The 19,162-nt window shown below is 36.8% G+C and overlaps 1 protein-coding gene across 1 annotated transcript; it reads left to right on the forward strand.

The window, feature by feature from the left end:
* Positions 1–9,587: 9,587 nt before the first annotated feature.
* On the forward strand, positions 9,588–18,454 carry tm4sf5 (transmembrane 4 L six family member 5). The gene is made up of 5 exons (XM_004079826.4): positions 9,588–10,009; positions 11,777–11,857; positions 12,600–12,742; positions 15,334–15,529; positions 18,168–18,454. The coding sequence occupies exons 1-5, from the start codon at positions 9,836–9,838 to the stop codon at positions 18,183–18,185; spliced, it is 612 nt and encodes a 203-aa protein (XP_004079874.1). The 5' UTR covers positions 9,588–9,835; the 3' UTR covers positions 18,186–18,454.
* Positions 18,455–19,162: the final 708 nt, after the last annotated feature.

The raw sequence follows: 19,162 nt of genomic DNA on the forward strand, positions 1-19,162 counted from the left end.
CGGTACCAAAATACTTCACCATGCTGATATAATTTTATTTTTTCTGACTGACCAAACACATAAGGCCAAACTTCAATAGCAAAAAAGGCAAATAATAATAACAATAATTTGGAAAATATAAACATTTCCGGCAACTACTACAAAATACAAAAGCGTGTTACGCAATATCCTCAAACGACAATTGTTATGTAATAACACAGAGAGAATTTCAATTCAAATATTTACAGAAATAAAACTATTATTATTATATAACATCTAAAAATAAAAATAGGCTTTTACAGTGGTGGAATTTTATGTTAATTGTTTAGTTTGGCTCATTCCCAGAAAAGTATTATGCAGTAATTAAATTCACAGTAATTTCTAGCAAAGATTTATTTTTTATTTTCAATTTCTTTATTTTATTTTTTATTATTTTAAATTCATTGGAATCAAAATGAGTACCATAATATAAAATACATATGTGTAAAGTGGTGCAAATGTTATATGAAATAAAAATGTTAAACACATTGACTGTATCCTGGAACTTGACTGTGTTCAAAGGAAGTGCGACATCACCCACAGAAAATGACTTTACTTCTGGTTCCAACATAATGAAGTCAATTCAGTCGCCATCATTTTTCAATATGGAAGTTGCCATGGAGGAACTAGACGACATCCACTCTCAGGACGACCTGCTGCATCAGAATGGCAAAGAAGTGTCATTGAGGGACTTTGAACGTGGCATTGGTTGTTGGTGTCAGACGGGCTCGTCTGAGTATTTCAGAAACTGCTGGTCTACTAGGATTTTCACCCACAACTATATCTATGATGTACAGAGAATGGTCTGAAAAAGAGAAACTATCCAGTGAGCGGCAGTTTTGTGGGTGGAAATACCTTGTTGATGCCTTGCTGAATGCACAACATGTCCAACCTTGAGGCAGATAGGCTACAGCAGCAGAAGACCACACCGGGGGCCACTCCTGTCTGCTAAGAACAGGAACCAGAGGCCACAATTCACACAGATTCACCAAAACTGGACAATAGACGATTGGAAAAATATTGTCTGGTCTGATGAGTTTCCATTTCTGCTGCAACATTTAGATAGATGGATAGATATTCCTTTATTAGTCCCACGATGGGGAAATTTCCTTATTGCGGCAGCAGTACAGGAACAGAGAGCAGTATATAAAAGAAAAAGACTATGGAATAAGTATGAACACCTATATACACAATATACACACATACCTTCCAAAATATTGCACAGGATGATCATATGATCGGTTATTGCACAGGGTAAGATAGGATCGAGTCGATGATGTTGTTTGACGTGGTTCACTGGGAGCAGCTAAGGTTGTAAAGTCTGATGGCAGAAGGTAGAAACGACCTGCGGTGTCGCTCCTTCAGACACTTAGGATGTCTCAGTCTGACGCTGAAGGAGCTGCACAGTGAGGACACAGACTCATACATGGGGTGGGCGTCATTCTCCATCAAGATGATAACTTAGCTATCATCCTCCTCTCTCCCACCTCCTGTATTGAGTCCAAAGGCAGCCCCAGAACGGAGCTGGCCTTCTTCACCAGCTTCTCCAGTCGCTTCCTGTCCGCTTTGGATGGTAGGATTTGGATGGTAGGATCAGAACCTGGCATCAATAACGAGAAAGTATGGATCCATCCTGCCTTGTATCAGTGGTTCAGACTGGTGGTGGTGGTATTATGGTGTGGGGGAACTTTACTTGGCTCCCTTTGGGCCCCTTAGTACCAGTTTTTGGTTACAACGTCACAGCCTACCTGAGTATTGCTGTTGACCATGTCCATCCCTTTCTGACCACAGTGTACCATCCTCTGATGGCTACTTCCAGCAGAACAAGACGTCATGTCATAAAGCTGGAATCATGTCAGACTGGTTTCTTGAACATGAAAATGAGTTCATTGGACTCAAATGGCCTCTACAGTAACCAGATCTCAACCCAATGGATCACCTTTGGGATGATTGATGGAATGGGAGATTAGTATCATGGATGTGCTGCCGATAAATCTGCAGCAACCATGTGATGCTGTCATGTCAATATGTACCAAACTCTCTGAAGAATGTTTCCAATACCTTGTTGAATCTATACCACCAAGGACTCTGAAGGAAGCAGTTCTGAAGGCAATAGGGGGTCCAACCCAGCAAAGTGGACCTAATAAATTGTCCGGTGATTGTAATTTAGTCAACAATGCTGCTGCATGAACAAATATTTCTAAATCCCTTGTTTTCTTTTGGTTTTGATTGTGTGATTTTACACTTTTTTTTTTTTACAAAGTTTTAAATGAACTGATGCCCTGTGTCTCTCTGACCTCTTTAGACTGTACACATCTGTGTGTTCCCAGAGGTCAAAGAGGTCAGCAGCATGTGTGGCAAATAACCCCAGCAGCAGAAAGTTCTAAACCAATTTTGCATCAATTTTTTTTTGTTTTTAGTTGTAAACATTTGCATTTGACCAATACAAATGGTTGCCTCCCTGAGGATCTGTTGACACATTCGACATGATCCAACACCCTAGTCTTTGATATCACTTTGAAGAACATGGGAGAGGACAAGAGCATGAAATAAAGTATCTTATAAAAACTTGTTTTATCTCAAAGTCATCTGTAAGGAGATGGAGAACTCCACCATTTGACATCAGTGGCAGTAAATTCTGTGCCCTTCCTCTGCTGCTCTATGCTCTGCAGATCTATGCTCTGCAGCTGGTCTGGTCTGTATCTCTATGCTCCATTCTAGTTTTTCACTCTGTACTAATGAATATAGACATTTGGAATATTCTGGCTCCCTCATTCATCTGCTTAGGCAATTTCCTTTTTTTCCTTTTTTCACCCTTATTTCATTAGATGGATACTAATAATTTGCAGAGAAGACGACTCAGCAGTTTATCTGTGTCGTCAATAAAACAACCAAACCAAATTGGTCTAAATGTATTATTTAACTTTACGGCTTAAATGAATGTTTCTTTATTTGATTTGAACTTTTTCCAACATTTCAATTAAACATAAAATGTTTAAATTTGAAATAAAAATATAGACATTTTTATGGTGGCCCAGAAGGGTCACAAGACAACACTTTAGATTTCGCAACAAACCACAAAATAACATACAATTCGTCACAACATTAAAAAAATTTACACACGACACAATACAATAACTCACAATACAACACTTTAACTCACAACACAATAACTCACAACACAACAACTCACAACACTTTAACTCAAAAAGGAAGTGTCAATATGTGAGTGTTGTGAGTTATTGTTTCATGTTATGAGTTAGTTGTTCAGTGTTGTGACGTGTTATTTTGTGTTGCAAAAAAACTAAAGTGTTGTGTTGTGGCCCTTCTGGGCCACCGTACATATTATTTCATTATTACCTCTAGTATTTGAATTTAATATTTAAACATACATTTGGGTTGTTATTTCATCAATGTATGTGTACAGTTAAAAAAGTGCAATGAGATTTAAAATTCAGATTTCTATCTGCCCCTTAAAATGAATACCAGTATTCATCTTTGCATCTCATGTAACAATACAAATTTTGATTTTTCATTTGTTGTTATCATTTAAATTGTTTTCGAAATGATGTGTGGTCCCATTACTCTTTGGAGTTTTTCTTTAAAAAAAAAGAAAAAAATGAACGAATTCTTCCTGGTTTCACAAATAAATTTTACAGATATATGAGAGAAGTTGGTCAAAATGAAGAAAACTAAGTAGCTGAACTTTTACATTTGGTGACCCAGAAGCTCAAACAGGAGGAACTTATCGATTTATCAAAACCGAACGCTTTAATAATTAAAACCTTTATTTGACAAACGACACAATCAAAAAATCACTAAATCGGTTATAAAAATGTTGTCTAGAAGGCTCCAACCTTGCTCCATTTTGCCCCTTCAGTTTCCAGCTGTTTCTGTGATGATGGCGCCCTCTGTTGGTAGAAAGGTGGAACTTAAGGGGAACTGGCCTTCATCACTTACATAGATTGCTACAATTGTAGGCTCAAAATCAAACTGTATGTTACATCATTGAACTAAATTGTGGGAAAAGTTGTATCGCTACTGCATACTTTTGTATATGTTTACATGGAAAGTGTCAAACATGTCGTTGTGTTAAATTTAAGAAGGATTTATTATTTATTGTTTTTTACACTACACCAGGCCAACTAAAAGTTTCTATCTATCTATCGTTAATTATATTTATTCTTTATTCTTATTTATGTCTTTCAGACATATATTAAAAAGAAAAACAAGTAGAAATGAGAGTCTACATTTTATAAGAATGGTATTTTTTTGCAAACAAATCCAAATGACAGTTAGGAAAACCTCCGTCTGGTATCAATACAGTTTTTCTTAGTCGCTTTGGTGCATTTCTCACAACAGTATTAAGGTTTGCACCACTGCAAAGGCTTTTCTCAAAACAATTAGTGCAAACTGCAAACATGGTAGATAACCTGCAGCAGTGAGTCATATTATCAAAATGGAAAGTCTAATGCACAAGTCAGTAACTCAAAGTGGGCAGTTTGTGCTTCAAAAGCAAATCCCTTCATCAAAATGGATCATTTGATCTACAAAAGCAAGTAATTATATCAATGAAAGTGTCGGTGTCCTCAAAATGACAAGTTCTGACTCCAGCTTCTTTAAACAATCAAGTCAAAAGCTTTAAACATGTTTTCATTGGGACAGATTTCTCTGGAAGTGCTTCCCAACCTCATGTACAGTGAAGACAGCATCATCTATGACATTTTGAGAACTAGCATTAGAACAAAATCTAGACACTGAATAAACACGTTTGGTGCTGATTCAAAAGGTGACGGTGTCCTCCTCTTCTAGGTTCTCTTACAATTCAGGAAAACAAACATGCTAAATGTTTACAGCACTGTAATAAACTGTTTTCTTTACTTTTACACTGCAGCACACTGTGTCACAACACATTAATACTTTCCGTGTACTTTTGTCCAGACTGAATTCTAATAAGTATAACTTCAAGTGCACCCTTTGACTGATTTGTCAGGAACTGGCGGTGGAGGACCCACAATGCAGCAGACCCAGCTTGGTGACAGGAAATTAAACATTCAATAAACAAACTGAAACATTACAAAACTATGGGGAGAAACAAAAAGGTCACAAAGTAGAAAAGAGCAGATGACCTGACAAGGATGAACAGAATCCAAGACACTTAAATAGGCTGAGGGGGAATTACTGAACCGAAGACAGCTGTGGATCATGAACCTGAAACTGGTGTGACTGACAAAAAGGAAACCAAAAACACGACAAAGAACAACAAAACCAAACTGAACCAAAGAAACCCTACAAGATTGGTAACCGTTCCTGGATGAACCCAACCCTGCAGTAGCTTGGATAGGCTCCCTTTATATGAGCGGACATTATCTGCATAATTACATGTGATAAAACAAAAAGAGAAGTAAAATATAAAGGAAGCTTCCAGATGGAGATGCTCAACCCACCGGAGGGTAAAGCGGGTTTAAAAGATGGATGGATGGATGGAACTAAAAATAAGCAAAACAAGTTGTTCCAAACAGTGTAAATACATAAAATGAGACATGTTTTAAAAGAAAAATAATATTTCCATTTTCGCTACTTGTTTTCTATCATTGCATATTTTTAAAAATATGTTTTCTGTTCTCTTTTTTCCTTGGAGAGCATTGGTTAGAATCTGTCTTTTTTTTTTACCTGGCCAAAGTTGAAAATAAAAATAATGTTCTTAATCTTTCTTGCTTACATAAATAAATGCTAAACAAAAGTAAAATGTGTTTAATCAAGGAACCAGTAGAAACACGAGTGTCCTGGAATCATTTTCCAGGTTCCATGGAAAACACTTTAGAAATTGCAATGCTGAAACGAACTGAATCTATGAGTAATTTACATTTTTGTGCACGAATTCACAATAAAGATCATCCATGGGGTAAGAGCAGAAGCGGCTTTGTGAAAATAAGAGTATCGATGCAGCTGAAGCTGAAATCAAGTTGCTACTTGGAATCATTTTGATACGTTTTAACTAATATTTAAATCAAATCAAATCAAATCAAATCAAATCAAATCAAACTTTATTTGCACAGCACTATTCCAACTTGTGTTACTCAAAATGCTCTACATAAAAACACAATCAAATTTTAAAAACAAAAGGCAAGACATTATAACAATATTTTTTAGAAAACCCATACAATGCCCCCCCACCCCACCCCCACCCCCCACCCCCCACCCCCCCACATACACACACCATGCATAAAAGCATAGCATAAAATTGATTCACTTATATGATGCAATGTCGAAATCGGCCCTTGTGCTGAAGTTGGGAAATGATATTTTGGGGACCAGTCCACATCCTTGACCCCCCACTCAAGTTTACAGAATACACTCCCACAGGACCCCCCAGATCTAAGCAAAAGAGCCAGACCTGGGAGATCCCATTGCAGTGACCCCGTTCACTGAGAAGGGTCAGTCACCGCTGTGGAGGATCCCTCTGAGCAAAACGCTGTAGTTACAACTAAAATGTAAAAGGAATAAAATAAAAATAATACAGGTAAATAACAAGATAAGTAAATACATAAACCATAACAGACAGTAGACAGTCAGTAAATGTGAATACAAAAAAACTGGTAAAAAGAGAACATACCATAATTAATAAATCACATAAATTCCTAGATTGAAAAGGAAGCTCTTCAGTCTTCCTTTAAAAACATGAACAGTCTCTGCGGCCCTGAGGTCCTCTGGGAGGCTGTTCCACAGGCGAGGTCCATAAAACACTGAATGAGGCCTCGCCGAATGTTTTAGTTCTGACCTTTGGAGTGACCAAAAGGCCGGTATCAGAGGACCTCAGGGTCCACGAAGGCTCATACTTTAAAATCCAATCAGATAAATATGAAGGCCAAAGACCATAAAAACATTTATAAACCAATAAAAGAACTTTAAAGTCAATTCTGAATCACACAAGGAGGCAATGCAGCAATTTAAAAAAGGGTGTAATTTGTTACCACCCCTGTGCAGGTAAATTCTGCAGCAGCTGAAGGTTTGGTGTCCTTCTTTTGGAGGGACCAGAGAACAAGACATTATCGTAATTTAATCTGCTGGAAATAAAAGCAAGAGTTAGTCTCTCTGTGCTGGCAGAGAGTAAAATGGGCGGCCTCTGGGAATATTTTTAAGATGATAAAATCTGGTTTTTGTTTTGTTCAAGCCTGTTTATTAATTTCAAACAAAGTTTGAATTAAAATGTCAAAAAACAAAAAGAAATTAAAATTACAATGACAAGAAAAAGGCATTCAATCTCGTTAAATTAAGAAAGATCCCCCAGTACAGTCTCAAAGATCAACAAAAACAGCAAAAGTGGAAAATCTATTCTAACTGTTCAAATAAAAGAAAAGTCCTGAGTTTAGACGTACAGGCAAAAATGAAGTCATCATGTGTTTCCCTGACAGGCTTCTGGAAACAGATTTTCACTGGGATGCTCAGGTCAATGAGTAAACCAGACTTCTTAAAAGAAGAATTCAAGTGAGTAAATTGGGCAAAATTGAATCTTTACACAGCCAAAACTGAATCTTGAGAAAGTAAAAACAAAGAAACCTTGTTTCAAGAAAATGTCTTATTTTCTGTCTTGCAAGAAAACTAATGTATAAAGAAAATGTTTCAACAGGTACAGGTTCCAAATATTCTTAATTTGAGAAACTACGTTTTAAGGACTAACATTTTTTCCTTAAACTGAGAATTCTGGGTTAAAACATTTTTCTTACTCTATTGACATATTTTTTTATTTTTCATTTCTAGGAGGCAGTTTATGGTGCCATAGATGAGGTGTGTCAGAATCCAGGCCTTGGGGGGCGGGGTCCATCTAACTTGAATGACATTCATTTAACTGTACATGTTGCTAAGATCCTAAATCAACAAACAAACTTTAGAAGTTATTTTTCTTAAATTTTAAATCATAAAAATGTCTTCTTTCTAAAAACAACCTATTTACTATTTTTTTAGCTTCTCTGTCATAAAAAACAAATATTTTTGTGCAAGCAGATATGAACCACCAGAACTGGCTAAAGCAATAAATATTTTTAACCCACAATTTACACATTTACAAGTTTTTGTTTCTCCTAAAATATTCCTTTTTGCAGCACAACGCTGCCACAGTATTCTAATAGACTATTTCATATGAAAAAGTGTTTATGAATTTTAGAATAAATAAGAAAGAACTGTTTTTTGCCCATAAATATATGCAGGTTCATGGTTGCAAATGTTTGATTCACTAATTTACTTTAGAAAATATCAACAGACGCATAAAACTAAAACTAAAAGTATTTTAAAAACAACAAGAACTTACAATAAGCTGGATTCAGCTTTATGTATTTTTACTTTTGATTTTCATTTTTACTAAACCAAAGACCTCTACAATAGTCAGAGCGCAAAAGATGTAAATTGGATCCTTAAGGACAAATCCTGAGCTTCAGCTTCCACCCTAAAAGGCTTAAAGAAAACATTTTCCTGTTCTTAATTTGTTTAGTCGTAGAACATAAGAAAAGTCAATAATTTTCGAATGCATTGCATAGAATTCAACTTCATAAAAGATACATCCTGGGAAAAAAAGGGGTTTTATTTACTGATAAGTTACATTTGCTGATTACAGACGTTCTAAAACTTAACAAGTTACTTCCTGGAGATGTAAGAGGCTCACTTATGTGACATCTTTCAGGAATCTTAAAAAGTTAAGCTGAAGGTTTTAGTCAAATCTAGTTTTACATTTATTTATGTATTTGTTTAGTCTCTACCCCTGGCACTTCAACATTTATTTATTTTTTATTTTCATTCCTTGTCTATATGTTTGTAATAATGTACAGCGTTTACTGTTATTTTTGTACTGTACCTGGCATCTACAATAAAGTAAAAAACACCACAGCCAGTGTTTTGGCGCATGAACCTGCTGCACTTGTCTTAGTGATAACAACATGAATATAAAGGGTGCAAGAATTTATTTTAACGATTCGATTCAGATCATAATTTGTGGTTGACGATCTGATTCACCGACCTAAAATCAATCCAGAGCATCTTTAGCCAAAAATTCTACCAGTGCGACTCAGAGAGAAATACCTGCTACTGAACAAAGCAGGTGAAGTTACCCAGATTCTTTGTATTTCCTGCAAAATTATCGAGTATAAATTAAATGTGTACAAACAAACAAGTAAACAAACAAGTAAACAAGAATTAATGACAAATCCATTCACATTTAAGTAAATCGACTCATCCATTAAGCCGATTCATAGTTACACCCCTAACATTTAGTTCTTTTTTTAGAAAAAAAGGCAAAGTTTATCAATATTAACAATGTTTTTTGCTTTGAATCAATATTAATATTTTATTTGAATAAAGATTTCTTGAGAGAGCCGAGCCCTCTCTGTGTTTGCAGTGAGCCATAAATGGAACAGGCCAGAGATAACCGTTTTCAGCAGGTACCAAAGGGCATTTGACAGTTTTGGTAAAGCCCCCTTAGCACACAAACAGATACTTTTTATATTATTGTGTCTTTTTTATTTGACGTCATCCTGTTGCACAGAAATAACACAAATCTATCTATTAAGACTTAGTTTTTATGCTCATAAATTGATGAGAGGACACTCAGGGGGAGAAGTTGGATCAGGCCACACCAAAGCTCGGCCTTTGTTCCCTCTCTGCTTCCGGTTCTCTGTCACCAAAACTGTTTGACTTTCGCTGCTGTCAACATTTGTGGTGATCTCCTCCTATCAGCTTCTTGTTTTCTTCAGGTTTCACCAACTTTTCCCTGACTTTACTCCAGTCAGAAGGAGAACGGGCAGGAGGATTCGAAAGAATAAAAGTCATGTGTTGCACGGGAAAGTGTGCCCGCTTGGTGGGCCTGATCCTCCTGACCACAGCCTTGATCTCCATGGTCTCCAACATTCTGCTGTTCTTCCCTGATGGGAAGAAACTGGAGAGCGATCAGATCTCCCTCCAGGTCTGGCTCATGGGGGGAGTCATCGGCGGAGGCCTGTTTGTGAGTACTGACTGTTTTTATTGTTTCTTTTTATTGGATTTCATAGTTGTTAACTTGTCCTTGTGTAAGCTTGTAAAATCTTATGGTTTGTTTCAGGAAGTTCTATGGATCGAGTTTTATTTTTGAAAAATTCAAAAAGTCAAAAACAAATGGACCTTTTTTTGATGTAGTTTGCCTTAATCTTCCTGACTTTACTAAAAAGCTGGGATTTTGCAACATTTAAGAGACTTGTGGGATTTTATTTGGAGGTACAATCTAAAAAAAGATATTTATTTAAAAATGATATCAAAATCTTTCAATGGAACTCTTCAAAATAAAAGCCAAACATTGTTTACCCTGATTACTGATGGAACAACTTTTCAAAATTTTCAAAAGTATTCAGAGGTATTTGCATTTTTTATAAAAAAGAAAGAAATAATTAACTAACTTACCTAAGTCAACTGATCCTAACTTCTGTTTTTCTGAAAGTAATTTAGAAATTTCTTAAGGTTTAAAGTAGTAAAAACAATAAAAGCGTCTGACGGAATACTAGTCATATGCTTATATCTACAAAAAACAACCTCCTATTGATATTGTTGCTGTTATCGCTCCGAATTATTGCTACTTCAAACCATTTACGTCACTCTGGTGATTGAAGAAAAGTTGTCTTTGATTTAACTGAAGACAAAGAGCTGATTGTGTGTTTAATTGTTAACTCCGCTGTTTGTTTTCATATAATAAAATATATGCAACCAGTTATACAGAAACAGGGACGAAAATGGAGGAAAAAGCTTTTCAGGATTCTACAATTTTTGGTGAATATTACAACCTGTAGCATTCAAACTAAAGTTTTCTGTGTGGAGTCCAACACTGCAGTGCTAAAAACAGAGATTTAAACAGAATTTGCAACCAATTTTTAATGAAAATGTTTACTTTGAAGTTGCTGAAAATCAATTTTTGAAAGAAAAAAAAATATATATATATATAGATAAGTACATAAAGTGAGGACATAAATGTATATAAATGCTTTGTTGTTTCATAAAAATTAATTGATTAATTAATTTGGACTTGCAATATTTGGAGAAGTTTAAATTTATAGCTGGTACTTAAGAAGATTTCTTTGGGGAAAATTCAAGGTCAAAGGTCAACAAAACCTCAGTTGGGGTCGCAGATCTAAGCTGGTGTTACTTGTGTGAAAGTTTTTCCTCATATTGTTGTGGAAAAATGTGAAAATTGACAATTTTCAAACACAAAAAAGGAAATAATTTAGGAGCCAAAAGACATTCACACGTTTGACTCATCTTAGTATCTATCTTGAATATTCATAATTAACTTTTTACAACATAGATTACATAAAAACGTTCAGAAATGTTCAAATGTGTTTGTTTTCCTGGCTTTCACTCATCTCCCCAGTTCAAACTAAACTGGCTTGATGGTTATTTGCTGATAGCTTAACTAAATAAACTGTGTTTTTTTTGTCAGGAAGTATGGCTTGAATTTATGCCTGGAGTTGTTGTCTTTCTGCAGGATGAACCCTTGATGTCACACCAATTTTGTATTCTAAGAATTCTTTTTGCAAAATTTGAATGTACATTTTTTACCGTTTTGGGAAACGTTATTTGTTTTCGAATTTGAACAAAAAAAAAAAAGCAAATGATTTAATCTTCTGTCCAAATGTGTAAATTTATAATCATAAATGCCAAGAAGGTCTTGAATGTTCTAAACCTTAAGCGGGAAATTCCAAACCTGAGTCTAGATCACAAATGGAATTTCTTCTTTATATTACAGATTCTGTGCCCGAGCTGCTCGGCCATCAGAGCAGGGGGCAAGGGTTGCTGTGGACAAGGTTGCTGTGGCAACCGTTGCCGGGTGAGTTAAGTCATTTACAGCAGATTTACAGCAGATATCAGTGTAAGCGGGGAAAAAACCTGATTACGAGAAGTGACAACCAAAGAAAAAAAAAAAAAGGGTGTGATCATCTGTTTACCAAAGGACGCGGTTTTATCAGCATTATTAGCAAATTCTGCTTTCTGTAAAAGTTAAGAAAAACATCTGGATTTATTTTTAAACAAAGAGCATATAGCAAGTATTTATTTAAAGTTGAAGCTTTATCTCTTTATTTTAGCTTAATCTTTAGATTTTCTTTAATGCTGTCATGATTTTTAATGCTTGACTTACCTGTTGACCTCACTACTAACAGTTTAAAAAAATATTTCTTTTATTTCCTATATGACTACGGTAATTTTTTTTCCCCTAGAGGCTTTTGAGCCATTCTCCCCTTTTCTTTATTTATGTCTGCGACCAATAAGGTTCTGCATCTGTTGATCTTTTTTTAAGTCATCACGTTTCTGACAGTTATGTTTGCTAAAATTTAAAGATTAATTATGGAAGTTATCAGAATTGTAAGCTTTCTTTCTGATGAAAAAAAATGTTTTGATCAGTTTTAAAGAGGGTCCTTTTATTTCCATCCATCGTCAGAACCCACTGAACCCGTTTCAGGGTCACTGGGTTGCTGGAGCCTATCCCATCTACAGTTGGGTTAAAGGGGGGGCACACGCTGAACAGGCTCCCAGTCTGTTGCAGGGATTCCTTCATGTCCGTTCCTTTGCAGATGCTGAACTCAGTCTTTTCTTCGGCTTTCGGTCTTCTTGGAGCTATTTACTGCATCAGCGTGTCTTCAGCTGGCCTGGCTGTTGGACCCAAGTGTCAGAACATTGAGAACAAATGGTTATACCCTTTTGAGAACTTTGACGAGTAAGTAACACACACAGGCATATATCATTTTATACAGACACAGACCTTTTCCAAAAAATCAGTGCATTCATTTACATAATTCCATTCAAACAATTAAACTTTCATAGAGTATAGATTCAAGGACCTCTTCTTAATTGAATTTATTTATTTTATTATTTATACATAAATTCCAGGTCATAAAACCCACAAAAACGGGATTTCAGAAAATTAGACATCTGTGGAGAATTTACCTTTTACTGCTTAGTTTTTGCAAAAAGATAAAGCCAGAGATTATGATTGAATTAAATTAATAAATATTTGTGTTTTCAAAAATTAATTACTTCAATGGGTTCTGCTCCTCAACTGTCTTCCTTCAAACCTTTGGACCTTGATTCCCAAATGAAAGGAACACTTTCCTTTCATCAGAAAAAAGGACCTTGGACCACTGGTCAACAGTCGAGTCCTTCTTCTCTTTGGCCAGTTGAGACGTTTCGTTTCTTCCTCTGGTCCAGACTCAGAAGTGACTTAACCTGAGGAACCCGACAGTTGGAGCCCATCACCTCATTCCACTCTTCTGCAGGTTCTTCAATCTTGTCTTATGATAATCTTCTAAAGCCCACGGTCGTATCTTTTGCTGCTGCATTTTCTCCTGACACATGTTGCCCAAACTTCCTGACTTCCTGTTGATCTGCTCCGTCAACAGCCAACCTCCTTATCTATGAACTTTTGTGTCTCATCCAGAACTATGGAGGGGATCAGTGATAGTCTTCTGCCTTGTCAAGTCTGAAGTCTTTTCCTTATTGAACCGAATTCAGACAATTGAACCCAACTGAACCAATTTAATGGCATCTGTCATTAAACTAATGACTAAACTCAACTACACCTGTTTAATGTCTAAACTCAATGCACCTGGGCAAGTGCATTGAGTTTAGTAGATGATTAATTGGTGAAACTCAGTTTACAACTTCCTGCAAAATATGGGCAGAATTCTCTACAGTATTCTTCTTGTTTTCTGAACCAGAACCCTAGTTTATCCCAAAAAACAAACAAATAAATACTTGCAATAATTGAAACATTGGGACATTTTTTGAATGGAATTGTGGAAATGAATACACTTTTCCATGATATTCTAACTTTTGGAAAGGGTCTGTATGTATGAAGGGAACACATTTTCAATTCTAAAGAGTTATTACAGGATTGTCCAGTAGGTGGCACACTTGGCTGATACAATTTTTCTAGTGTCTGCTTGATTGGAATAAAGTTTAATGGCAGAATATCATTTTATCCCATTTTTTCTTCTAAATGTTTCAACCTAGAAATGAATAAAATCAACATAAAAGTCAGTTTTACCTGCCAGTTGTGTTAAAGGCCCTGAAGGCCAAAGACTCACAGGAAAGAGTTGCCTCTGATGCATTTTACAAGCTCAGGCAAGCATACATGAATCCCTCCAGCAGAAGCCTATTGGCAGACTCAGACAGGTGAATAAACATGTATTCATGATGGCAGCTGTGTAAAGGGCAGCAGTTATTACAGGGAAGTGGAATTAGATTACAAAATAAACTGCAAAAAAAAGTGAAAACGACTGTGGTCTGTGTTAAACCTGATAAATGAAATTATAGTGTAGTAGTAGAAGTAAAGTGGTGAAAGTGAACATTTGTGAGCAACTGTACAGTTTATCAAAGTACCACTGATGCAGTATTTGATTGGTAGATACTTCTGGAGGAAAAGAGAGAAGGTCCGAGGGACTTGCACTGTGTTTTTGCAGATTTAGAGAGGAGCTGTGGATGGAATGAAGAAGTCTGTAGTGGCAGAGATGACTGTTGGGAGTTGTTCAGAACATGTATGAGGGCTGTAAGACAGTGGTGAGATGTGCTGTAGAAGTTGAAGGTGGGACTCCACCAAGACTCATCTTTTAGCTCCTTATTGGTTGCTGTGATGATGGACAGGCTGACAGATGAGGTTAGACAGGAATCTCCGAGGATGATGATGTTTGCAGATGATATTGGGATTTGCAGCAAGAGCAAGGATAAGGTGGAGGAACATCTAGAGAGGTGGAGGTTTGCTCTGGAAAGGAGAGAAATGAAGATCAGCTGCAGCGTATGTGCATAAATGAGAAGGACTCAAGTGGGACAGTGAGGTTACAAGGAGCAGAGGTGGACAAGGTGGAGGACTTTAAGTACTTAGGGTCTACAGTCCAGAACAGTCCAGAACAACAAAGTTGTTCTTGAATCTTGAATGTGGGAAAAAGGGGAAGAAGCGTGTGCACGCAGGTTGGAACGGGTGGAAGATGGTTTTAGGGGTGATGTGTGACAAAAGAAGGTCAGTAAAAAGGAAAGGAAAGGTGCAGAACACGTTTTTGGTTTAGAGACTTTGACAGAGGTGCTGGAGGTAGCAGAGACGAAGATGTTGAGATTCTCTTGGCAGATGATTCGTTGTGGTGACCTCTTTATTCACAACCAGAGGCATTGCTAGAGTTACAAGAGGGTACTGTAAGCCCGTAGATCATTAAAAGTTTCAGCTTCATGTGTTCCAATGTAACAACAATTGCATTTGAGTTTCTTTTGTGAAACAGTGTGGTCTCTAAAAAATTGACCTTATACTCTTCCTCACAGGAATAGTGGGAACTACCTCACCAACCAGACCACATGGGATCTGTGTGTGTTTCCCAAAAACGCTGTCCTGTGGCACATTGTGCTGTTCTTCATCCTGCTGTTCATGGGCCTGCTGCAGATCGTCCTGTGTGGCATTCAGGTGATCAACGGCTGCATCGGATGCATCTGTGGCGACTGCAGGGGCGACGACAAGGATGTGAGTGAAGCACCCAAGAAATCAAAACACTAAAAAAATACCAGCTACAAAGGTTCTGAGGTCTTGAAAGGTCTTTAAAAATGACAAACTTAAAGTCCCACTCCCATCATCTTTTGATCTACTGAAGAAGGGCTCTACATGTTCTCCATCATCAGAAAAAGGCTGTGTTGAAAGCACCTTTTTCATTGGAGGAGGGGCTTTAAGAAGTTAGTTAGGACTACACAACTACTGCATTCATGCTTTTATTTTTTTGCAACTGGGAGTGAGCCAAATCACTGCGTTGTTTCCGTGCCTTTTTATATTTCCCATGAGATCTGTGGGAAACAGGAAAAGGGGCAAAGTTGAGTGATTTTGTTTTTTTTTTCATCCTGGGCTGATACTGTGGCCAAGGAAGTAAGTAAAGTGTGTTATCAGAACCAGGCCTGTTACAGTGAACAGGAAAAGGACTGTCAAAATACACTCAGCGTTAGGGGAGTGACTTTGAAAAAGCAGAAGGAAAACAAGTGTTTAACTTAAAGTATATAATTTTGATTTTTTTTTCTCCTGGGAGCTATACTTCTCTGTTTGTTCAGTTTCTAGATTTCCAAGAGCAACGGAGGTGTTTTGTTAACCACAGCCAGATTCCTAACAGGTTTATATTGAATGTTGTATTTTTTTGTTCAGCTTGAGCTGAGATTCATGTCTTAAATCGTCCCAATATTTCAGTAAAAAAAAGTGCGAGGAGCAGGTCAGCTAACGCCGTTTTAAATCTGCAACTTCTAAATTTAACATTTTTTCCCCAAAATAACTTCACAATGATGCTCGAGGAGAAAGGATGTGATGGATTGAAATCCCTAGGAGGAGTTTGTAACTGGTACTAACGGAGGATTTTTTTTAAATAAAAATCCAAGATGACGGTCTCTTTCCGGGGTCAAAGGTCAGCAAACTTTGCTTGTGGTTGTAGACTTAAACCGGTGGTATCTGTGTGAAATTTTATGAAGATCGCTTAAAGATGTTTATTTCCCATATCGGGCAAAAAATGTAAAAATTGCCACATTTCACACTTTGCTACAACATGGCCACCAAGCCATAGGGTCCTGTCGCCATCCCATAATAATTTCGAGACTTCTATGGATGTCCTTGTCGCGTGTGTTTTGGTTGCATTACTTGATTTTTAAAGAGACTTCGGCCTGAACAATTTTTTGATGGTTATGCCTGCTGTGATGTCATCATCTGGGGGTTTCGCTCACTACACTCAAAATTCATTTTCACCAAGTGTGTTCAAATTTCATTATGTTTTTGAGTATGTGGCGGGGGGAAATTTTTTTTGCTCTAAGGCGCTGTAAAGCTATGTTTACACCGCCCTTGGCAACGTGCGTTCAACGGCCATTTACCATGTATAGCCAACATAAAAAAGTGTAAATACGCGTTTCGGGCTTCCACATTCAAAACTCTCATTAGGCTACGCAACTTTCTACGACCGTTTTCATGCTCTGCATATATTGAATGCAAGTTGAAAGTTAATTCAATTTGATTGGTCAAACTTTGACCAATTTGGGACTTGGATTTGGTAGTAATGTATGTATGGCGTCTCTTTTTGATTCAAGAAAGTGCAAATTGATCATGGAGGAAAAAATAATAATTCTGGTTTGTGTCCGGGCAGAATTATATGACTTCAAGTGTTTTGCATATCAAACCTGTGAAAGAAAAAGCCTGGAGCAAGATTCACAAGATTTTCACCACTTTGACATTTCACAACAAACCTCTTCAAACTGTAGGTGACAGATATGTGCTAGTAAACAGTAGAAAAAGAAGAAGAAGCCCCTCCCTGCTTGTCCAGTGTGAACACCACAGGCTAAAAGCTTGATCTTCTTGAACGTGTCATGCCTGGTGTGCCTGTAGCTTTAGAAGGTACAATTGTGTAAACAATATGGCCTTTGCAGTCCAGGACTGCTACAGGCCATGAAAACAAAAAAGCCACTGTAATAAAGAAACTAAATAGATATTTTCCAAATATAAATGATCATTCTTTCATTTGATTTATTTTACAAGTCAAATAAAATTATATTCATGTTGTCTGGGTCATTTCTCTGGGGGGGTACTGCCCTCTTTTGTTCTAGATCATTCTGAGGGTGTTGTGTTTTTCAGCACTAGTCATTACCGGGCTGCTGACAGACAGATTTACGCTACCAGAACATTACCAATTTAAACTGCTGTTTACTAAAAGTAATGTCATTTCGAAGCCAGATGTTCTGAACGTTTATTTACTATACAGAACTAATTAAAATCTGTGTATCACAAAAAGCTAAATCTATTTATTCCTAATAAGCTAGTGCACGTTAGCTTGAGTAGCTAATCAGCTGCTTCATTCCATCAACATCCAATAAGTAAGCCTGAAACTTGGCAAAACATGGAGAAGGTCAGACTTTGAAAATGTTTCCATGTCCTTTTGAACCGACACATGTCCACACATTTTGAAGATTAAGCTTAGATTTAGCACATGACGGCTCCTGTCAGCTTTCACTGAAACCGTTGTGTTGAAATCATTGTATAGTTAGTGAGTGAATGACTGAATGATCCTATCTTAGCTCTATGCATTAACCTGATGCTTACACTTATTAACAGCTCTGTGCTATTTCTGACTTGTGTCTTGTTACAGAGTGATAGCGGGCTCTGAAGATGCTAATCCAGCAACATCCTGCCGCCTATGAGATGCATGTTCAAGGAAGCAAACCTGCGGAGATTTTTAAACGTTTTTTGGTATTTAAAAAAGCTCATCATATTCATGTATTTCCTTTTTTAAACATCTTTTTGGTGTGTATTATTGGACATAAAAAGAGCTGATTTTAACAAATGTTTTTTTTTTTATGTAAATCACTGTATTTGCACTATGAAGTTCATTGGGTAAATTTTTTGAAACAATAAAAACAGTCTTTAAACAATTAAGTTGAGTGTCTTCATTTTTATTTACATTTAGTTTAATAATGACTCAGCATGGGAAGGCAAAATAAGTTGAACAGGATAAATTTGATCTGTAATGTTATGACACTTTATACTGAAGTGACAACATTTCTCAGATAATTGAAGTTGTAATCAGATAACAGTTTAATGCACTATGGGTGTTTTAAGACTATGAACTGAGAGTAATCTTACATTCACTGGCCACTTTATTAGCACACCTGTCCAACCGCTCATTAACGTACATTTCCAATGAGCCAATCACATGGCAACAACTCAGTGCATCTAGGGATGTAGACGTGCTCAAGACGATCTGCTGCAATTCAAACTGCATCAGAATGAGGAAGAAAGGTGATTGAAGGAACTTTGAATGGGGCATGGTTGTTGGGCTGGTCTACTGGGATTTTCACCCAAAACCACCTCTAGGGTTTACAGGGCCACTTCACCTACATCCTGTTTCTTAAATGTTGTTATTACTTCTTCTTAAGTTTAACATAAAATAATCCAGACGTTATTAGAAAAGTGTTTCAGTTGGAAAGATGACTTGGACCAAACTCTGGGATGTTTGGCTGTTAGTAAACACAAACCTTGAAGGATAACTAAACTGTTGACCTCTGATTTCATCAAGAACATTTAAAAACTGTTTGATGTGTCTTCGTTGTGGTTTCAAGACGTTTAACAGAGAAGACTCATTGT

The sequence above is a fragment of the Oryzias latipes genome, chromosome 18 (assembly GCF_002234675.1).
Source record: "Oryzias latipes chromosome 18, ASM223467v1".
NCBI classification, from domain to species: Eukaryota; Metazoa; Chordata; class Actinopteri; order Beloniformes; family Adrianichthyidae; genus Oryzias; species Oryzias latipes.